Source organism: Arabidopsis lyrata (assembly GCF_000004255.2).
Source record: "Arabidopsis lyrata subsp. lyrata unplaced genomic scaffold ARALYscaffold_8, whole genome shotgun sequence".
Lineage (NCBI taxonomy): Eukaryota > Viridiplantae > Streptophyta > Magnoliopsida > Brassicales > Brassicaceae > Arabidopsis > Arabidopsis lyrata.
In genome coordinates, this window is record NW_003302548.1 from 12,593,066 (window position 1) to 12,617,849 (window position 24,784).

Sequence of the window (24,784 nt, forward strand, 5' to 3'; positions counted from 1 at the left end):
TCTGGGTAGGAGAACCGTGAAGCATGTAACAAGAGGACAGAATAGTGGTACGTGACGGAGGTAGAAGATAGGGGCCAGAGACTGGGAAGACGGCGTCTAGCTCTGATGGTGGCAGCGGCGAGAAGCGCGAGGAGTTGGGGTGAAATTGTGCTGGGAGGCTAGGACTAAGAGAATTTTATAGGTCTGAGAAGAAAGGAAGAAAAAATAAGGAAGAATTTGTGGTTTAGTAACTCCAAGGCGTGCAACGCGCGGAGTCCAGGTCTTTATAACTAAGGTTGAACCAAATTTAAGGTCGCTTTTTTTTTGTAGAAAAAGAAGACAAAGAAGGAAATAAAGAGGGTGACTCGCAAATAATGCCATTTTTTCAATGCTCCGTTTCAAAAATGCCGCTTTTGGCGTCCATTTTTAAAAATACCCCCTTTTATGTACAAAATGACTTAATGACCCTTCTTTTATTTAAAGATATCATAAATATATAAGGAAATATAACACAATTTTGTCCCGCCAAAAAATATTTTGTATTTTGTGGACCTAATTTTGTTATATTTCCTTATATATTTATGATATCTTTTATTAAAAGAAGGGTAATTTAGTCATTTTGTACATAAAAAGGGGTATTTTTAAAAACGGACAGCCAAAGGGGGCATTTTTGAAAAAGGGTATTGAAAAAATGGCATTTTTGTGAGTCTCCCTTTTTATTTCCTTCTTTGTTTTCCTTTTTCTTTTTAAAAAAAGGACCTTAAATTTGGTTTGACATTAGTTATCTTGATATGGACCCGTGCGTTGCACGGGTTGCCGGTCGAAATTATCATTCTTAATATTTTTATTTTATTTTTGTAAGCTTAAATAAAATTCTATAAACATATATATTTTAGAAAAGGGAAAAAACACATTTTTAACCTTCAAAGTGTTATTGGGTAGCACTTTAAACCTCGAAAGAATTTCACTAACATTCTAAACCACCAAGATAATTTTTCTAACACTTTAAACCTCCAAACTAGCTTTGCTGTTTGTCTCGCCATAAAAAATGATAGAAAATTTAATTTCTATTTGTTTAATATACATTTATTTAATTTAATTTAAATTTAAATTAATTTTATTATTACAACTAATAAAAATCTAAAAAAGAGACAAAAAATTTTTTCACTTTCTTTGTTTACTCATCGTTCGACCATGAAATTTCAAAATTAAACCTCTGAAACTATAGACTTAAGCAAAAGAGAAGTTTATAGTATAATAATAGAAACTAAATAATGTAGAATATGAGGTACAAGAAAAGGTTAAACAGAATAATAAAAACCAAAGAATGTCGAAGTTCAATCAGAAAGCGAAGCATTCTTCGTATCGGAGGAATCTATTTTTTTTCTTAGTAATAGTAAAATCATAATAAATAATAAAATTTATTAAAATTTAAATTAAATTAAAAAATTTACATTAAACCAACAAAAATTAATTATTCCATCATCTTTTATGACGGTGCAAACATGAAAGCTAGTTTGGAGCCTTGGAGGTTGAAAGTGTTAGTAAGATTATTTTGGTGGTTTATAGTGTTAGTAGAATTCTTTGGAGGTTTAAAGTGCTACTCAGTGAAACTTTGAGGATTAAAAATGTGATTGCCCCTTTTAGAAAATGCAGCATAATTATTTCAAAATATAGATTTATTAGCATAATGCGCAATATAAAACATTATTTATAGTTATGTTATACTAATTATTAATTCATCTAATATAATGTTGGCCTATTTATAAAATTATATAATTTTTTGTTTATTATAAGTTATGAAGTTATAAATGTTCATATGTTGTATTATTGAATTTTAATAAGTTATTTACATCCATCGAAAGAGTGTGTTACATCTTATAATTTCAATGTGGGCAAGATGGAAACAAAACTATGAAAATAAGAAAAGATAAAATTATATAGTTACGTAAACATATGAACGATATATGTATAATATGTAAACTTAATTGTCTGAGTTACGTAAATATAGATATTTTTTTAGAAAAGTTTGACGTCATAATAAAATTGTGACAATAAAAGAAGAGAAAATATGAGACCGTATACACCTATGTCACGTAACTTTACTTGATAATATGAAATATCCTCAATAGAAAGAAACAACCTTATAAGGAATTAGAGAATATATACTAAATAACTTAAGACTAAAAAAAATTTTAAAAAAAATCAGACTAAACATTATCTATTTGCTATATGGCTTTTGTCATTTTAGGCCATATTACCAATTTTTTAGTTTTTTCTTTTTTCTAATTCTCAAATCTCTATGTATCTCTCATTAGATTTCTCTTATTTTTGCTCGAACTCCTCTTTCTTTCTTCTTCTCTCCCTCTGTCGGATTTCTTCACCACCATATATATATATATATATATATTTTTTTTTTCCGTATCTCCATAGCTCTCATTCGTCGGCCATCACTATCGAGTCTCACTACTTTGACCTACCAACACAACTGAATCTCACTATTATCACAATCACCACCACCATCAATACCGAATCTCGCTAATTCTGAGTCACCACCTTTATCACTATTTACCGCCACCACCACCACCAAGCTTGAACCACCATCATCAACACCAACACCACTGTTACCGTCTCTTATCCTCTTTTCCCAACTTCTCTTATTACTCCACCTTATATATTGGTGGTAATTATATATTGTTTATGGCAAACTAAAACAATATATTGGTGGTAATTATATAAATTGTAGTAATTTTTTTTTACTTTTTGTAATATTGTTTTTTACTTAACTGTGTTTTTGTCCTCAATTATGATTGTAGTATTGTTAGATTGTTTGTTTCAATTTCTCTTTTCATATTTAAATTATCAAAGATTCATATATCATCGTGTTTATAATTTTTTTATTTTTAGTTTAACTGTTGTATCTTTAAATTATTTATTTTGGTTTCTAAATTCAGTTTAAATTATATCAGATTTATAATATATCATAGTTCTAATGATTTTAGGTAGCGACATATGTCATGATTTAAATTAGAAATTTACATAATTTATATCAATTTTATTTTCTAATTAGAAATATGTGATGATTTTAAGCAAAGTTTTATATTGTTTATTTGAAATTCTTGAATATGTAAGAACCATATATGCTTCTTCTTTGTTTTTGATATTTTGAATTTAATTATACTATTTTAAAATTGTTTATTTAAATTTCTATGCTCATCTTTGAAATATATAAGATTCATATATCATCGTGCTTATATTTTTTTGAAATTATAAATTTTAATTGATTGATCATAAAGTCATTGCAATCGAGTATATAGGAATCGAACCCGCAACGTTAGTTTGGAAGGTTAAGGGATTTATTCGATTTATCATCTTTATGTTTTTAACGTGTCTAATTAAAAACCACTTTGATTTCATTCGCCAACTTGATGATGAATATTTTTACTTTTAGTTCTTCATATAAGTATACCATGAGTTATTGCTATGTGATATATTTTTCATTCGAATTAATTTTAAATTAATAATTTAAGTGGTTAAAGAAACAATGCAACAGTTAAAAAGTAAATATTTTTTTTACTTTTGAAAGAAAATTTCTACTTACAACGTTGTTAATAATTTTTTTGTTAAATTTAATTTTAATTTTAAAATAATTAAACCCGTCCATCGGACGGGTCCTTATCTAGTACTTATATACAATTATTACAAAATTTTATAGCATCAAATGAAAAATGTGAGGGACTCCGTGTTCCATGTATTTAACTTGGTAAATTGATGGTCTGAAAATTCTACTTGTACGGACTTCCATCTGATCGACACCAAAATCTGCAGTGGCATTCTGGTTGTCCTTTACTGGGTTGTGTCGTCTTTGTTCTGCAAGTACCAACACCGTCGGCAGATTTCTTCTTACATAGAGAGGCACACAATTCCGAGTCACATGTTGATGCACCTTTAGAAGCATCTTTTAGAGCTTCAAAACAAGTCTTCGGCGCCTGTCCCAGTGTTTCCTTCACCATCACCCCTACAATAATAAATATTTTAGACATAAAATGTCAATTTCTATTTTAAAAATATTTTTTTGTCAAGATTATATTGATGTTTGAATAGTTTTTAGCTAAAAACTAAGGGTGCTATGGTTTTGAATTTAATTATACACTATGTTCTCCTAGCTAACCAATTATAGTGTCTAATTCATTTACCAGACTCTCTAGATGTATCTTATCAAATAAAAATAGAAATTTAAGAAAACAATTATAAGGTAACTATACATATATCTTATATAAAACAATTTTTTAAAAATATAGAAGATAATTATAAGAAAACTATATGTATCTATTAAGTAAAAAATAGAAATTAAAAATATCATTTACTAATTCAAATTTAAAGCTACTAAGTCTAAAAGAAAAAGATTACTTTTTCCTTAAAAATTAAAAATGATTTAGGAAATTATACAATCTTATTATATAATATAATAATTAAGGAAATTTTATGATCAATTATTAAACCTAGAAGAAAAAGGATTCTAAATACTCACATCTATATAAACAAATAGATAGCCTCCTATGTTCTCACCAAACCAAAAAAAATCTTAGGAAATTATACGTATATATCTTGTATAAAAAATTATAAAAATCTAAAGAAGATAATTATAAAGAAACTAGATGTATCTTATTAAATAAAAATAGAAATTTAAAAAAAAAAATTATAAGGCAGCTCTACATATATAAAACAATTTTAAAAGTAAAGAAGATAATTATAAGGAAACTATATGTATCCTATTAAATAAAATAGAAATTAGAAAATTATTTACTAATTCTAATTTAAAGCTACTAAAAATTAATTTTCAAGGATTTAAAATTTATATTTTTAGGTTTGGGTTGATTATTTTAGATTTAAGGTATAGTTTTAGGGGGTAGGGTTTAGTATCTAGGGTTTAGGGTTTAGCTTTGAATGTTAAAAGTTTAATTTTTAGTTTTGTGGTATTTTTGGGAAAACAAGAAATTAAGAAATTAAGTGGAACTTTTTGAATATTAAACTAATAATGATTGTTTTGGAAAATCAAAACTTAAGTGAGTTTTTTTTATATAGAATTTTTCTATATTTTTGAGTGGTAAACTATTAAATTATATATATATGTAAATAAAATGATGTTTTGACCAGTGGGGTATATATAAAATATTTTCTGAAAAAATTGTGGAATCATATTTTAGGCGAAACTGCAAAATCATGTTTTTTGATATTTCAAAATAATAATTTTTGGTTTTTTTTTGTTTTTTGTCAACAATTTGACATTAATAAAAATGATGAATATCTTGGCAAAATTTTGGTGATTGGTAATTTAAATTTCTTTTATTATAATAAATGTACCAACAAATTTAAAATATAGATATGGATAGAAGTGTAATAAGGCAAATGATGAATATATAAACAAATCTTCTGTCTAATTAAAAATTTAGCTTCTTATTTCTTAAATATATTTTTCTATTCTTAATTAAAAAACTAATATTTAATTTTATTTAAAATTTTAAAAACCCGCCCACCGGGCGGGTCCTAATCTAGTGAAAATATGATTGAGTGTTGAAAATACATTTTGAGTGGTAAACTATTAAATTTGTAAAAAAATGTAAATAAAATGATGGTTTGATATGTGGTTCGTATTTTGAATATTTCATGAAAAAGTTATGGAATCTTATTTAGGCAAAATTGCAAACCATGTTTTTTGAGATTTGACAATAATAATAATGAATATTTTAGCAACTATTTTGGTGATTGGTAATTTAAATTAACTTGATTCTTATAATAAATGCACTAAAAATTTTAAAACATAGAAATGCAAATAAGTGTATTAAAGCAAAAAGATGAATCTATATATAAACAACTTTTCTCTCTAATTAATAAGTTATCTTCTTATTTCTAAAATATATAGGGAAAATTGGACAAAAGGATATCCACTAAATTTTGTCCATATATACCTTTGTTATTGGTTTATTTGTTGGATAATTCCAACTTACTTGAGGAGCAAGTAATCTCTTTCTAGAAGATGCTAGAAGAGATAGAAAAAATCCTACCAAAAAAAAAAAGAGATAGAAAAAAGGAAAAACAAGAAAAGTTAATTAGGATAAAGTTTTGGGAGATTTCTTTTTCTTAAGGTTGTTATTTTCTATATAAATAGGAGTTCATGGAGATTTGTTCCAAAGGACATTAGAGAGAGAGATAAGGCTTTGGAGAGTTGTTCCAAAAGACCTAGAGAGATTTAGTTTTGAGTAGTTTCTAAATCAATAAAGAAAGTTCGTTCTTTACTCTCTTGTTCTCGTACTGCTGAATTACTTTCTGAATCATTCAGCGACTACGTCAGGGTAAGGTGATCCTGATTTGATTTGGTATCAGAGCTTAGTTTGAAGACTCTGGACGGTGGTACGTGACTCGTAAGCAAGTATGGCAGGCGAGAATCAACAACCACGTGCGAAGGACCTTGGAGTTCCATCAATTCATTGTCCAATGTTGACATCGACAAACTACACGGTTTGGGCGATGAAGATGAAGGTACTTCTCCGAGTTAGTGAATTATGGGATACAATTGATCCAGGATCTGCTGATCCAAAGAGGAACGATGTGGCGATGGCGCTTCTATTCCAATCAATCCCCGAATCTCTCATACTTCAAATCGGAGAACAGAAAACGGCGAAGAAGGTTTGGGAAGCTATCAAGTCTTGACACCAAGGAGCAAAGCGGGTGAAGGAGGCGAGGCTTCAAACCCTAGTGGCCGAGTTAGATCGGTTGAAGATGAGTGAGACCGATACAGTAGACGATTTTGCGGGAAAGATCTCAGGCATCGCAGCTCAATCAGCATCTCTAGGAGAGACGATCGATGAAACAAAACTTGTGAAGAAGTTTTTGACGGGACTTCCAAGAACCAAGTTCATTCATATTGTAGCATCCCTTGAGCAAGTTCTTGACCTAAAGCAGACGGGGTTCGAAGACATTGTTGGGAGGTTAAAGGCATATGAAGAACGTGTTGGGGAAGAAACTCAAAGTGAATATCAAGGAAAACTGATGTTTTCAAACTCTAACCCTAAGCGTGGAGGCTACGGGAATAATAGAGGTGGTTATAACAGAGGAGGTTTTAACCGTGGTGGAAGATTCGGTGGTGACGGTTCCGGTGGAGGCAGGGGTCGAGGAAGGACCGGCTTGCAAGCTCAAGGAGGAGAAACCGGAGATCAAAACCAGAAGAAGAAGGATCTGTCCAATATTACTTGTTGGGTATGCAACAAGAAGGGTCATTATTCATCAAAATCTCCCGACAAAGCAACCGGACGACAAGAGACTAACTTGCATGAGACGCAAGAAGCTGGAGCACTTTATGTTCACGAAGTGGTGTTCTTGAACGAGGATAAAGTGTTCCCTAAGAACTACGATACCAACAGTTGTTGGTGTCGGATCCCACACGGGTGGTTCAGGACCAACCAAAAATTGCCACATAAACAGAAGAGAAGCCCACGAGGGATAAGGCCCATTAGACTCAAAAACTAAGGGTGGGATCGAAGTGTCCGCACCGCAGAGGGAGATCGAAATGGTTGTATCTCGGGATGAGAACGGAATCAAAGTCATGGATAGTTCGGCTCGAGATTGTTTGGGCTGAGAGGCGAGGCCCATGAAGATCGGAGTCAATTCAAATTTGAACGTTTGAGCATTAAACTCGAAGACTGAAACGGGCACATTTAAGAGAGAATAATTATATTTAATTAGGAGTTAAATGTCATTAGTGAGTATAAATATAAGGGCCAAATTCATAGCTTTTGTGAAACAATTTCTATACTCAAGAATAATCATTCTCACTAAATAAATAAATACTTGAGTGTGTGAATCCGACATCCACAACAGTGGAAGTGTTTGGTACCTCGACAACGGAGCAAGCAACCATATGACGGGAAAGAAAGAGTTTTTCTCGAGTTTAGATGAAAAGGTCAAAGGAAAAGTGAAGTTTGGTGATGGCTCGTTTGTTGACATTGTAGGGAAAGGATCCATTGTCTTTGTGGGCAAGACTGGTGAGAGAAGATCCCTCAAAGAGATCTACTACATACCGGATCTAAAACACAACATTATAAGTCTTGGACAAGCAACCGAAGGAGGATGTGAAGTATACATGAAAGGAGACTCATTGATACTCAATGATCCTAGTGGAAGGCTGCTTGTAAGAGTCATAAGATCACCAAATCGTCTGTACAAGACGCCAATGGAGATAAGAAAACCAACATGTTTGCAAGCTGAAGGACTTGCTGAGGGACATGCTGAGGGACTTGCTGAAGGACGAGCTGAAGGACTGACTGAAGGACATGCTGATGAAGCTACAAGAACATGGCATGCTCGGTTAGGTCATGTAAGTTTTGGTGTTATGAATAATATGGTGAAGAAGAATATGGTCATTGGAATGCCGCAGGCTTTACACGAGATGAGTGTATGTGATGCATGCTTGGCCGGGAAACAAACGAGACACTCGTTCCCAACCAAAGCTACTTACCGTGCAGCTCAAGAATTGGAGTTGATTCACGGAGACTTGTGTGGACCAATCTCACCTCCAATACTGGCGAACAACAAGTATGTGTTTGTGTTGATAGATGATTTCTCAAGATACATGTGGACCATGTTATCGAAGGAGAAGAGTGAAGCTTTCGATCGGTAAAAAGGTTTAAAGAGTTTGTAGAAAAGCAAGCCGGTTTGTCTATCAAAACCTTTCGCACCGATAGAGGAGGAGAGTTTACTTCAAGTGAGTTCAATCATTTTTGTCAAGAGAATGGAGTCTCTAGGCATCTAACTGCACCTTATACGCCTCAACAAAACGGTGTGGTCGAATGAAGAAATCGAACTCTAATGGAGATGAAAAGAAGCTTGTTAAAAGCTATGATGATTCCGAATGACATGTGGGGAGAAGCTGTACGTCATTCAACCTACCTCATCAATAGAGTACCAACAAAAGCTTTGCAAGGGAAGACACCGTATGAGAGTTTTTGGTCCAAGAAACCCAATATCGAGCACTTAAGGGTTTTTGGATGTGTTGCTCACGTAAAGATCACGGGACCGCATCTGAAGAAGTTGGATGATAGGTCAAGAAGTGTGATCAATCTTGGAACAGAACCGGGTTCCAAGGCATATCGACTCTATGATCCAAGTACAAGGAAGGTAATGGTAAGTAGAGATGTGGTGTTTGATGAGAAAAGAGCTTGGGATTGGTCGCCTACAACTAAAGAAACCGGAGAACCTGGTATGTTCAAGTTATCTCATGAAGGAGGTATTGAAGATGGAAACGGATATGAAGACATTAACAATGATGATCATGATCCGGATCAAGAACCTGAAGAAGTTCAGGAAGTAGTATAGGAAGTTGTACAGGTTGCTCAAGGCGGAAATCAAGAAGCTCAAAATCAACAAATCATGACAAGATCTGGTCGTGTGGTTAACAAACCAAGGTATCTTGATGATTATGTGTTACTAGCTGATCTAGAGTATGAGAGGCTGTTGTTAACAATTGATGGAGAACCCAAAAATCTCCTTGAAGCCATCAAATTGCAAGAATGGGTAGAAGCAATGGAAGCGGAGTTGGATTCTATCACAAGAAACAAGACTTGGGAACTTGTTGAGAAACCAGATGGCGTGAAACCTATAGGGTTAAAGTGGATCTACAAGATCAAGAGGAAGGCCGATGGTTCGGTGAATAAGTATAAAGCAAGGCTTGTAACAAAAGGTTATGTACAACAACAAGGTATAGATTTCGAAGAGGCGTTTGCACCAGTGGCAAGGATCGAAACTATATGGCTACTAATAGCACTTGCAGCGACAAAGGGATGGGAGATACATCACCTAGATGTCAAGACATCTTTCTTGAATGGAGATCTAAATGAGGAAGTTTATGTAAGCCAACCCGAAGGCTTCATAAAGAAAGGAGAAGAGAACCGAGTGTATCGACTTTACAAGGCATTATATGGTCTACGTCAAGCACCTAGAGCCTGGAATGTGAAGCTTGATCACGTCTTAAAGAAGATGAGCTTTAAGAGATGCGTGAAGGAGTCCTCGGTGTACCTCAGAAAAACCGAGAAATACCTATTGATTGTGGCAATCTATGTCGATGACTTGTTTGTGACAGGAACTACATGGAAAGTCATTAATCAGTTCAAGGAGGATATGTCAAGGGAGTTTGAGATGTCGGATCTTGGAAAGCTGACATATTATCTTGGTATTGAAGTAATTCAAGGAGCGGATGGGATCCAAATAAAACAAGAGGGATATGCTCAAGGAATTCTTGTGGATACTAAGATGGATGCTTGTAACTTGACTCATGTGCCGATGGATTCAAGCTTGAAGATCTCAAAAGCAGAGGATGAGCAAGAGATCAATGCTACAAAGTATAGAAGAGCCATTGGATGCTTGAGGTATCTTCTACACACAAGACCCGATATGGCATTTGCTGTGGGAGTTTTAAGCCGATACATGCAGAGTCCGAGGGTGATGCATGGAAATGCTCTCAAACATGTTCTAAGGTATGTGAAAGGAACGACGAGCCTAGGCTTACACTTCAAGAGAGACGGGTCAACGAGAATGATCGGATATAGTGATAGTAGTCACAATATCGACATTGATGATGGTAGAAGTACTGCAGGGCATGTCTTCTATCTTGGTTCATCTCCAATCACATGGACTTCACAAAAGCTACCGACCGTTGCATTATCGTCATGTGAAGCAGACTTTATGGCAGCTACGGAGGCAGCGAAGCAAGCCATATGGCTGAAGGAGTTGTTGAAGGAGATTCTTTGTATTGACGAGAAGGTCATACTAAAGATTGACAACAAGTCGGCTATTGCTCTTACCAAGAATCCGGTGTTTTATGGAAGGAGTAAGCACATACTCAAGAAGTATCACTTCATTCGAGAATGCGTGGAGAATGAGCAGATTGAAGTTGAGCACGTTCCCGGAGAGGAACAGAAGGCAGACATACTTACCAAGCCATTGGCAAGAATCAAATTCAAAGACATGAGGAGTCTAATCGGAGTTGAAGAGATCAAGCTTCCCGGAATTCAAGTTGGAATTAAGGGGGAGAATGTTGGATAATTCCAACTTACTTGAGGAGCAAGTAATCTCTTTCTAGAAGATGCTAGAAGAGATAGAAAAAAGGAAAAACAAGAAAAGTTAATTAGGATAAAGTTTTGGGAGATTTTCTTTTCTTAAGGTTGTTATTTTCTATATAAATAGGAGTTCATGGAGAGTTGTTACAAAGGACATTAGAGAGAGAGATAAGACTTTGGAGAGTTGTTCCAAAAGACCTAGAGAGATTTAGTTTTGAGTAGTTTCTAAATCAATAAAGAAAGTTCGTTCTTTAATCTCTTGTTCTCGTACTGCTGAATTACTTTCTGAATCATTCAGCGACTACGTCAGGGTAAGGTGATCCTGATTTGATTATTGTCGTAGATCATGGACCGAAGAGTCAAGATGAGATTACTCAATTAGAGAATGTTTTGTTAGTTAACTAATGGATATGGCTGAAAATTGGTGTGAGAATATGGGAGGAAGTCAAAAGATGAGAATAAAGAAGTGAAACGATTGTGTTTGATGATCAATCAGTCTCATAATTTGGTCCATTTTGCTTCGGTTTTGAAACACAAAGCTGCGACCTTTGCTCCCTTGGGCCTGGGCGTGCTTTCCCTTACATCACCTTCTCTCTGTCTCTGTTCCACTTTAATGACACAACTTGGCAATTATTTATTCCAATACCCTCTGTCCAAGCCTAACTCTATGTTTTTTTTCCCGAGAGATGGTCTACGAATTAAAAAAAAAAAAAAATCCAAGTCCTTTATTAAGTCTTCGTGAAAAACCTTTATTCATTTGGAGGTTTGGTGATTTTTTTTAATTTCTATTTTAGTTTTGTAAAGTCAAATAGGAAGTTTTATTTTTTTTTAATAAATTTTGAGAGAAATGAGGGTAAACTTGGGTTTTGAAATTTATAAAACCTATTTGACCAATCTACAAAAATATGGTATATTCGGACAAATTTTTAAGTAGATATTCTTTATATCCAATTTTCCCAAAAATATTTTCTATTCACAATAAATTTTTTTTGTTAAATTTAATTTTATTTCATAAATTTAAACACGTACATCGAACGGGTCCTAATCTAGTAATAAATACATCTCGAATAAGAAAATAATAACTTAGAAATATTTAAATTATATATAGCATATCTAATGTTTAAGATGGAGTATTACACTAATTAATAATTATGTATTTTTATCTATTACATATAATAGATCCTTTTCTGTTTTTCACCGAACTTAAACCCTCCTAAACCCTACTATTTTTTACTACATACATAAATCTTTTAACTAAAACTTTGTTTACTATACTATGATTTGTTCAATGCTATCTCACAAATGTAATCACATTTGCATAGTCATGTCAAAATTTGTTTTGCAAACAAACACAGGAAACAAAATGACATGAAATGTTTAACTCACAGTCTGTACATCCGGGTCCGGTTCTAGTTGAAAATTAATCAATGGTCTGAGAGGGAGTGTTAGAATCAGACTTTGATTAATACTCAAACTTGATTAAATGATCATTGATTTGGTTTGGAAGGAAACAGAGAAGAGAAGAAGTGTTGAGATGGAGAAGAAGAAGAAACGTCTAAGTGAGGAAGAAGTAGAAAAAGTTTGGGTTATGGAGTAAAAGGAAACAAGGCCCACTAAGTAAACTAGGCCCAAACATTAGTGGATTAAGAGTAGGGTTAATTACGGGCAGGCCCAACTTTTAAATTTTTCTTTCAGGTTTTGACAAAGTGGGGATTAGCTTTCAGCATTTGACAATTATCTCAATTTCTGACGAAAATGCCCTTGTAGCCGAACCGGTGTACAGTGACAGCGAACGAAATCGTCAGGCGAGTTGGTTACGTACACAGTATCTCGTTAGCTACAGTTGATTAGTTTTTTAATATTTCCATCGGATGTACAGTGTACACCGAACGAATAAAACAAATAAAATATGTTGTCACAAATGTTTTAAATGCTGAAAAAGTTGAGACATGACTCATTCCAACTGTAATCAATGCAAACTCATCATTACATCTTATTTTAATCCTCTTAAATCAAATAATCGTACTGTGTTTAGATTTTGTAAAGAGAAATAAGAAAAAACACAAACTTCCCCTAAATATCTATGAAGGAATGAGATTGTGGCCATTTTGATCTTGTTGTTTAACAAAGTTTGCAGGCGAGAAAGCAATGAAGTTGTAAATATAAATTTTAGGTATTACATACACTTCAATGAAAACAAAATTGATTTGGATACAAAACTTCAGGAAATTGATCATTTATTCCCGTCTTCATTCTATATTTGTTCTGTAATAAATGTTAAATGAGGAGATGCAAAGTCTTTTTTTAGTTGGAGTTATAAAAGTTGTTCTCAGTTGCATTTAATGGGATTCTCCTGAATTTATGATGCAGGATATTAATGGAGATTCCAGTATTTATTATGGTTGGTGAGTGGATAATAACAGAAGAACAATGGAAATTTGAACCTGAGAAAGGAAGCTATGGTCGGTGTGTACGTGTTAGAGAATACATGAGATACACGGATTTGACACGTACATTATGTGAGGTTTTCAATTTGAAGTACAATGAATGGCAGCCAATAATTAGTTACTGGATGCCGGGAAATATGTCAATTATGATAGAACGTACACGCCCTCCTGTCTACATTGACAATCAAATGAGCTTGGATACATTCTTCCTGATTCGTGTTGGGGATCCAAGTGTCAACTTGTTTGTGTCGTTCAGTACAACTGTAGATGCCACTACTAATGCGGATGTAGATGAGCAAACTGACGTACATGATGAAAAAACAAATGAAGATGCAGAGGATGACAGCGACGAAAACATTGAAATAGATGACGATGCCAGTGGTGGATATAGTGCGGGAAGTACCCTCGACCCTACTATAGACGGCAGTGAAGGTAGTAGTGAAGATTACAATTACAACAAGTGGAATGATTTGATTGTAGAAGAATATGGAGTTGGCCATGTTGAGGAGGACGTTTGTGACACTCCACCGACCGTAGAACCGGCAGGGGAATTCAGTCGTCTATTGGAAGATTACAATTACAACAAGTGGAATGATTTGATTGTAGAAGAATATGGAGTTGGCCATGTTGAGGAGGACGTTTGTGACACTCCACCGACCGTAGAACCGGCAGGGGAATTCAGTCGTCTATTGGAAGAGTGTACGAACACAAGTAAACGTGTACGTACAAGAGAAGGAAGTGCGAATTTGGGTGACACCCAGCCCACTGTGAATTCAACCCGGACGTGTCAACATGGATTGCTCCAATGTACGTACACTAGAGAATGTGTACAAGACACAGGATGCGAAGATGAATTTGTTACGTATACGGATACCGATGTTAATGGTAGAGACGATGTCAATGGAGAGATTGGTGTGGATTTGGATATCGGAGGTTCAGAAACTGGTGTCTTAAATGAAACTGATCTCCGTATACAACCCTCGGTTGAGGCTTATGAAGTGTATAATGGATTTTCTTTATTACATAGTGGAGAGCCGGAGATTCTTGATAATGATGCTGCTCCAGTATTTGATGATTTAGCCAAAGTTAGATGTGATTCTACAGAAGTTGAAATTAATACGACTGGTGAGACATTGTATGTGGGTAGTGTGTTTATGAACAGGAAAGTCATACAACAAACTATGGCTTATCTTGCACTCAAAGTTTGCTTTTGCTACAAGCAAACTCGGTCTGATCCTAGAAGATTGGAGATGGTTTGTGTGGATGAAAATTGTCGGTGGCATTTGTCTGCAAAGGTTGTCAAGAATTCAGAATGTTTCAAAATCACAAGGTATAATTCCATCCATACATGTGACATCGACACTCGCAAGGGTTACGCTAAACATGCTAACCATAAACTTCTCGGAGAGGTATTGAAGAGTAGATACAGTTCTACGCAAGGAGGTCCGAGAGCTGTTGATTTACCACATTTGCTATTAAATGATCTCAATGTTCGGATTTCATATGCTACAGCTTGGAGAGCTAAAGAGGTGGCAGTTGAAAATGTAACGAGGCGATGATATCAAAAGTTACAGGTTTTTACCAACTTATTTGTATCTTCTTAAAGCAGCTAATCCTGGGACAATAACACACCTCCACTCTACCCCTGAAGCTGATGGTAAGCAGCGATTTAAGTATGTATTTGTAGCTCTCGGGGCATCCATAAAAGGAGTTAAGTATATGCGGAAAGTAGTTGTCGTAGATGGTACACAGCTAGTAGGTCGTTACAAAGGTGTCCTCCTAATAACATGTGCCCAAGACGGGAACTTCCAAATATTTCCAATAGCTTTTGGTATTGTTGATGGGGAGACCGATGCTTCATGGATTTGGTTCTTTGATAAATTAGCTGAGATTGTTCCAGACAGTGAAGATTTAATGATTGTCTCGGACAGGAATTCTTCTATTTACAAAGGACTCAGTGTTGTGTACCCGAAAGCTCATCATGGAGCATGTGTAGTACACCTTGAGCGAAATATATCCACGTATTATAGTAAGTATGGTGTTTCGGGATTATTCTTCAGCGCCGCAAAAGCATATAGGGTGAGGGATTTTGATAAATACTTTGCAGAGTTAAGGGGCAGAAGTGCTGGATGCACAAAATACTTGGAAGAAATTGGATTTGAGCATTGGACAAGAGCTCACTGCAAAGGGGAACGGTACAATATCATGTCTAGCAACAACTCAGAGTCTATGAATAACGTCTTAACCAAAGCAAAAGCATATCCGATTGTCTACATGATAGAGTTCATTCGAGAGGTCCTTATGCGGTGGTTCGCAGCTAGGCGGAAAAAAGTGGCTAAATGTAAATCTTTAGTGACGCCTGAGGTTGATGAGCGTTTTCTCCAAGATTTACCTGAGTCCGGGAAATTCGCAGTGAAGATGTCTGGACCCTGGAGTTATCAAGTTACAAGCAAGTCTGGTGAGCATTTCCATGTCGTACTCGACGAGTGTACGTGTACGTGTCTTAGGTACACGAAGTTAAGAATTCCATGTGAACACGGTCTAGCAACTGCAATAGAGTTTGGGATTAATCCGAATATTATTGTTGGCTGGTGGTATAGCATTCAAACGTTTTCCGATTCTTTTCAAGAACCGATTCTACCTATCGCGGATCCAAAGGATGTTGTCATCCCTCAAAATATTTCAGAAATTATACTTATTCCTCCTCACAGTAGACGACCACCCGGGAGACCAACCAGCAAAAGGATACCTTCTAGGGGTGAAAACTGGGTAAGTTATATAATTTTTCCTTGTACGTTATTGACCATATCTATGCTATGTCTATATACATGATTTTCTTGTTTACTTTTGTTGTTTCTCACGTTCAGAAAAAAAGACAGAAAAGACTAAATCCGAATCTCTGCACAAGATGTAGACAAGAAGGTCATAACAAGAAGACTTGCAAAAATCCAATTTAGCTCTGTAGGTTTGTTTTTTTTTGGCAAAGTGTGGGCAGTGTACGTTTATGTATTTTTTGTGTATCCAAGTTTATTTCGTTGTACGTATGCCTGTGTATGTTTTCAGCTTCCCCGTGTACGTATACTTTATAAATGAAACGGTTATAGACGGTTACACAAGGGAAAAGGGATTTTCATATCCGCAATTTCTGGTCCGTGGATTTTTATACCTGCACATTTTTTTAGTGTATTTTTCAAATCGATTTCGCATTTCCTCTTTTTCTTATCGATCATTACAGAAACCCAAACACAAACATCATTCATACATATATATTCTCATACTTCAAAACACATCATTCTTTTAGTACAAATCCACATCATGCATTCACTACAATACATATAGATTCAAAATATAAACCTGAACAAGAAAATCAACACCAAAGCAAACACCACGATATTCTGCAAGCTACGGAACTGAATTTTCAACTCTGCAACTTCTTTTTCAATCACAGCCTCACAGACACGCGTCTCCATCGTCAGATTCTCAATCTCTGATTCACACGCATTGAAGCTTTTTTACATTGTAATCGAAGTTCCTTATAAGTTATCAACTTTCTCTATCAAGTCTTGTATCTCTTCCACCATACAAGAATCCGTCCATTTGAACACATGATACCTATTATCCTGACATACCAAGCTAAATGCATATCTTATATGACACAAAAACACATATAGACAATAATTTCCAGAATTTAGCCACTTACATTGTCTCCAAAAGGACAAGCATGAAACAATCTGCCAGGATTTCTAGCAGTTTTTGACGTCTTCATCACTATAGGTTCTCCGCACCGATAATTCTTAGGGAACCCTCTTAATCGATCACCCATTTCACAACTACCCAGCAAATTTCACCAATTCAGTCTCATTTCTTCATTAAAATCGAAGGTCGTGGAAGACATGGTTACCTGCTAGCGAAATGACGATTTCTTCTGATTCAATTTCTCTTAACCTCTCTGTTCTGCGATTTTCTCCCCTATCTTCACTCTAATTTCGGAGAAGCCGAAGAAGAAATGAGAAATCAGATTCTCAATTCGAAACCCTAGAATTCTTATTTTTCCCCCAATTCAAAAAGGCGTCGTTTGATTACTTTGAAAACCCAAAACTGTAAAGGTTTATAAGTTAAAATGATTGTGACATGTTCGATGAAAGTTGTGGGATCAATTGGTATAAGGTTCTGGAAGAGTCAAGAACGCACACGGGTTCGAAACCCCAATTTTGCATACATTTTAAAACTTTTAGACCAAGTTGTGAAACGACGTCGTTTTACAATACAAGTCAGCCCCAATTTATTTCCAAATGTTGCACCTTTCCAACTAACCATTGCTTGTTACCAAATTTTATTATTTAAGCGCCAATTTATTTGCTTTGTTTCCACGTTCCTGCTATCTCTCGAAAACACCAGTCAAATCTCGATTTATATCTGTCAAACACAAACTATCACACCCCTTGTGCTTACATTCCGTGTTATCATCATGGACGGATATCATACCATTTCTGAATTGTGTCCAATGATCACTGGGTGGACAATTTGTGTCTTTGTCGTCCGAGTGTTTAAGAAGTTCGTTGCTCCTAACGTTTTCGAAATCGGACTCATCTTGGCAGATGAATCGGTAATATCCCCATCTCCCCTAATTTTTTACCATCATACAACCCATTTGCTTAAATCTTATTTGCTTTTTCATCATAATCTGCAGGGTTCCCGCTCACGCATAGAGGCAACCATTGACCGTCGTCTTGCTCCTTTTTACTTGGATCGACCCAAAGAAAATGAGTGGAAAATTATCACATCATTTTCTGTACGTAAAAATGCAGACCCAGTGAAAGCAACAGCGCACGAGTACGGGATCTGGTTTTTGGATCGGACCGTTGTTACTAACGCATTGCGAAGGGACCCATTCAATTTTTATGATTTCACCAATTCGACTACATTATTCAAAAGACGGTTGATAAAAATGTGTTGGTCGGTGAGTAGTTTTACCTTAGACTTGAGTATTTTTAAATTTGTACTTAATGTTTTGGCAATAGTTACATAATATCTTGGTTTATACCCCAGATGTGGTTGGTGCGCATTTGGAGGTTGGTGGAATCACCGAAGACTTTTACGGTGTGAAGCTTCCTTTCAAGATCAAAGATAGATAGTACGTATCTCTATCCTTTGCAAATAAAACTACTTCCTACTTTGCTGATCATGTTTATCTTTCCCTCTACTTTAGCAACGAAGTTTTGGAATGTGAAGCCCACAATCAACAAGCTTTGGACTTCCAAAGTTACTTCCGCAATTATACTCGTCGCAATATTGTGGTAGCACTCGTTTGCTGGAGGGTAACCGGGAGAAATAACCCGAAGCTTGTCAGTCATGGCCCTGTATAAAAGTTGTTTGCTGATCCGGACATCCCGGAAGTCCAAGAGATAAAAACGGTGGTTTATTAGTCCGAAGGCGTGCATTTTGCTTTGATTTTTTTTCGTATTCTAAAAACAACTACAGTTTCTATTTCTATAATCTATTGTTGCTATAACAACAAACAAATATTGTTGTTTTCTAGTTTGTTTTTCTCCCCAAACTTAAAAATATATGGCCTAATTTTTTTTTAATTTTTGTTCCATTAACATAAAATTCTTGACAAGTGTCCGTTCATAATGACTAATTCCAGCATTGTACGTACATATTATAACATTTTCGGATTTTCCATTTCCTGGATGAGTACGATAATATTAGTGTTCTCTACTATGTACGTATACATATTACGTACAACTACAAAACGTTTAATTATTCATATATGTTTAATTCATAAAAGTAGATTGCATTCATTCATAACAACAGTCCTTAGAAAGGAAAATAAAAAGCATAGAAATAAAACCTAAGGTTAACTTCATTCATTCATAGCAAGACTCCTGGAAAGGGAATTACAAAGCATAGAAATAAACAGACTATTACGGTAGAGATTCATAAGAAATAAAGTCAAGGTCACAGCGGAAGCATAGTCATAAGTGGGAAAATTGCATGCTTCTTCCTTCATAACCATCGCACCTCTAGTAGAAAATGCATAGTTCTCGAGCGTACCAATAGAAAAAAAAATTGCGGCAGGAATGTCCGTATGTGCAGCTTCCGATACATGGCGGACTGATGACAAACCTCCAAGATCTTTGCCACAGCGGAGGGCCTTGAAGATGAAGTTGACTAATGTGATACATCACCAACTCTCCCACGGCGGTTGCAGCCTGGAAATTTTGTATCATTTCCCAGAACATTGCATTTCCCGGGATGAACTCAGTGTAGCTGACCGTCGTTGTTAAGAACAAGGCATGTGCGAAGCACACATATGGGTCGGCTGGAGAGACCGAACTGAGCATCGTTATACCATGAGTGACGGTGAGGAAGTTGGTACAAAGCCTTACTCCTTCAAGGTATTGCGCACACAAGGATCCCGTCTCCAACAAGATGTCGAAATACGGTCGGAAAGGAGAATCGGGCTGAATGAAATGCGGCCAAGTCATAAACTCGTCCATACAGATGGAGTTGATGTCAACGGCATTCACCAGGTTCCTAAGGGTGTCGACTGGAGTCTGAGATACAGGAAGGTAGTTTACTAGTATACTGATAGGGTTTGGGAGCAGGACCGCAATATACATCTCGGTCGGAGGAGGAGTTGGGAGAGGCATTTGTTTTTGAGAATATTATATCGGTTTTGAGTTTGAAAGATTTGTGTGTAAAGAGACTTGAGGGCTTCATTATATATAGGGTTATAACCAAGTATGTGAAGGCAACAAGTTGAACTACTTCAATGTGATGTCACATCACCTCTGGTTAACGATACATCTTTCGAAATTAGGACAAAAGTATAGGTACGTATTTAATGCTTTATTGAATGAGTCTATCTCCTTCTAACAGTGTACATTTATAGCTCCACCGTGTACGTCTATATTTGGAACTAGTTGTTAGAAGCATTTAGAAATATTAAATATGTTCATTATATAAGTAAGACAAAATGTATTTAATAACTACCCCGAAAGGGGTCAAATCAATATAGGTAGATCATTAATTGATAAATTTGCTACAAATAATCTACCTTATAAGTGTGTACATTTAAAACTAAACCATGTACGTATTGAATATGACATTTTTTTCTTTTATCTGGCAAAATCTTTAATCAAAGATACATTCCATATGTAGTATACAATGAAATTAATACCCTTTTTCAACTATTTTAGATATTTGTGAAAGAGTGTAAACTCATTCACATTTATAACAACAAGTACTATATTTATGAAACTTTAAGCACACTACAATATAGATAATAACATGTAAACATCAAAGATAAACTTAGAGGAGTTGGCTAATTCTTCTAGCACACCACCATAAATAGCAAACGTTGCACACATTTTTAAAGGGACCAGACCTGATGTAACACATCATCGCGCAAGGCGGAGTGTTAAATCCACGAAACTCAGGGTAAGAAAATGTTGCACCATAAGTGTTGTTGTATGTAAGGCCATATTTTTTAATCTCATCTAGCAACTCCTCACACATGTCTCGAGTTTCTTCTGACTGCAACGAGTAATGGTTTCTCTCAAACATTAGAAGATACTCAGCGCCCATGTACGCGTTACCGTCACATATGGAGAGGATCGCACACGCAAGTATTGCATCAGCGTGATTAGGCACATTGCGTTGTAATAGAACTATAGCTCCCTTTATGTCAGATTCATGTGTTAGAAGACGCAGTCCTTCATGATAGATAGCTATTGGATTTCCAGCATCTACACATCTTTTGAAGAAAGGTCTAAAGCGACCTTCGGTGTGGATGTCATTTGGATCATGACCAGCTGCATGGAAGTCATCGGGATCACTGCACAAACTGTAAATATTTGCATCTTCGAGTACATCGGGCCGGTATACAATGTCCCTTCCACGAGGGCCTGATCTTAAGAGAGGCTGTAGGTACCTCCAACATTTGTGAACCATTATCTTCACAATCTTGGCTAGGACATCGTCAGGTATATTTGGATTTGACATGTTTTGGATTGAGGTGTGGAACTCCCCATCAATCTTATCCACTTAAATAGGCGAGGTGAAAGTTTTAGTTGGGAAGATAATAGTTGTATTCAATGAGATTAGCAATAAGTGTAGTTCCAATACGTCAGCAATGTCAAATCAATTAACTATATGTAACCTTATCTATTTTGAATAATTTTTTTTCTCCAATACTATATACATTTGTGGTAGCCATATATGTTTAGTTTGTACGTACACAGAAATTAATTTTCATACATATGTACGTACATCAGAATTTTTAGATATTATGTTTGGATCTTTAGATTAAAACATGAGATACGTTCAAAATACATAAAATAAGTTTAGAGTGCTATAAACATAAAATAGCCTACACCGCAAGGCAGAAGTTTAGAGTGCTTGAAACAAAACATAGCCCACACGCAAAGGCAAAAGTTGTTAAAAAACACAAAACCCTTAGATAAAACAGAAGTTGTAAACGATATTAATAACACCAGATACACGGCCATTAGGTCAGAGACCTTACACCATGCTCGAAGATGTCAACAGCGTACCCCTTACGATAGTTGTCCATATCAACCTCTTCAATGGTCTGCAACTCTTCCATTGAGCGTCCAAGCATCAGTAGCTCCATAAACTTCATCGAGAACGGACCGTAGTCTCCGGTACAAGGGTTCTGAGAAATGCAGTCCACCCGAAAGTATGTGAAAGAGTCGAGAGAGTACTTCTCACCTACATAGTCCTTGCACACCGCTTTCAATAGATAAGGCATCATAGCCAGGATGGGCTGCATCCGAGTCTTCACAACAATTTCCCGGGTTTTACTTACGAGGGGGTCATAGATAGTGACATGCCGCATCTTGAGGTGGATGCTGAGACCAACCCAATGCTCTTGTGACCAGTTCAAAGGGACGTAAAGGACGTCGACGTCCTTTAGCCACTTGAGCTTAGGTTGACGGTTAATGCGTTCACCATTTGCAATTTCGTAGAGCAGTTCACCCCAATTGAAACTCTCTTTTTTTTTACACCGACTGAATTCATTTGCACGCCGTGAGAGGTCGTACGTGAGTAATGAATCCAAAACAATTGCCCGACTTTTCCTCATATGTTCTCCATTCTTGTGCCACATCATGAGGGCGATCATTTCCAAGTGCTGAAAATGTAAACACGACTATGATGTTGTGTACGTATAACGTGTACGTATATCAATACATGTGTACGTATATCAACAAATGTGGACATATACCAACAATACGTACATTAGATTGAACCCATTCACCAGGTTCTGCAAGGGTGGCGAAAAAACGGTTCTCTAGTTTTCGTAATCCAAAACCTGTGTGGACCCTGAACGTCGGAGCAAACAAAACATAGTTAAATACATGATTTGCATTTAAAGTGAAAAGAAAGAGTATATGATATTTTATAAAGTTAGAGATTCTTACACATCTGGTCCATTGATGATATCAGTTAAAAGCTGGAATTTTGCATCGTTCACCTTCTCTAATGGGTTGTATGGTTCATTTCCGGCCTTGACCAAAAACGCAGAGTTTGATGATGATTCTTTCGTCTCAATTAATATCTCGACATCCTTGGAATCATCAGGAATTTGACCATCACTTCCTTCAACACATGCATCCTTCTTCGGTTCCTCCTACACCAAAAAAAATGTCAAATTATTTTACGGTCATATTTAAAACCTTAAGGATATATGTATATAATTTATTAACAACAGCCTCTATAACTTACTTGATTTTCCGTGGTAGAGGCGGTTATATCCTCTGTATCCTCAAAAATAACTCTTCGTTTAACAGATTTCTTCTCTTTTACGGGGACAACATCCTCAGGTTTTTGAGACTCACTTACTCCCACATCAAAATCATTTTTTGTTTCCTCCTGAAAAATAGATATAATTACTAAATCAAACAAATAGAAAGCTTATATTGAAATCATTGCATGATATGTAAATAATATATATAGACTTACAAGATTTTGAGGAACAGATGCGGTTGTTCTAGCCTCATCAACGATAGTGTTTTTATCCTCCTCCCAAAATGATATATGCTTTCACCATTGGTTCAACCTTATCGAAATAACGTACACCACCATCAGTTATATGTACGCAATAACGCATATGTACGTACATCATGTGTATAGAAATTATAAGTTAATTTAATAAACACAGTTACCTCGATGACATTGGTACCAGCAGTTACATCAACAAAGGTTCCCAACTCTGTTAGTACCTGATGAAAACATAATTTTTACTTTGTTGCGATGTTACATTAATGAGGAACAAACTTATTGTATTAACATATAAGTAACTTACAGTTTATACGATTACAGAAGACGGTGAAGGCATAGAACTAAGGTTGCCATCAACGCCAATAGCCCCTCCAGCATTCCTCTGACCAGCAATTGTAGGTTCATCAGCCGGAGAAGCCTACAATTGGTGCATTACTCATTAGTTAAGGGATAGGTCATTATTATATGCCACTCAAAGTTTAACATTGACTTGATCATACCTCCAATTCGTCAGCTCCACGTTTTGGGGAACTAGGAGCATTAAACAATTCTTGATCATCTCCAACGTTGCTTTCCTCCTGATTAAACAATTCTTGATCATCTCCAACGTTGCTTTCCTCCTGATGCAACATGTCCTGATCATCTCCAGTTTTGGTTTCATCCTCAGGCAAGACGTCCTCATCATCTCCAGTTTTGTGTTCCTCAGCAGGAAACACGTCTTTATCATCTTCAGAAATGTCTGCCATTTCAGTGTCAGACTTATCTTGTTGTTTGGTAGCTGAATCTAGCGGTCCTTTGTCATATTCACCACCATCACATATGACTTCGTCCTGAAATAAAGTAAATAAACATATTTATAGTTTATGTACGTACAGTACTACACTCTGTGACTATTTCTAGTACACGACATACCTCGTCAGAAGGTCCACCATAATAAAGTCCAGCACTTTCATTGTCAGACATATCTGCTTCTTTTCTAGCAGATTCTGGGGCAGTTTTCTCTACATCCTGTAACATAAAAAACATTATCATCGCAAACATAATGTATGTACGTACATTATCTTCGCAAACATAATGTACGTACACGACATACCTTCTCAGAAGGTGGAGGTACATCATCAACATTGTTTTCTGAAGTATTCATTTTCTTCAGCCGAGGAGATCTCCTTGTTCCAATCTGAACATTTCTGGATTTTTTTACCATTGGCTTGTCCACCT

General features: G+C 35.7%; 1 protein-coding gene and 1 pseudogene across 1 annotated transcript; one reads left to right on the forward strand and one right to left on the reverse strand.

Annotated features, from left to right (window-relative positions):
* The first annotated feature begins 6,393 nt into the window (after positions 1-6,393).
* LOC110229848 lies at positions 6,394-7,513 on the forward strand (annotated as a pseudogene).
* A 9,557-nt stretch (positions 7,514-17,070) lies between these two features.
* LOC110225778 (protein starmaker-like) lies at positions 17,071-24,598 on the reverse strand. Its single transcript, XM_021015755.1, has 8 exons — positions 24,479-24,598; positions 24,067-24,396; positions 23,886-23,984; positions 23,731-23,787; positions 23,291-23,437; positions 23,086-23,195; positions 17,238-17,367; positions 17,071-17,157 (listed from the first exon to the last, which is right to left on the reverse strand). Exons 1-8 carry the CDS (start codon positions 24,596-24,598, stop codon positions 17,071-17,073), a joined length of 1,080 nt encoding a protein of 359 aa, XP_020871414.1.
* Between the last annotated feature and the right edge of the window lie 186 nt (positions 24,599-24,784).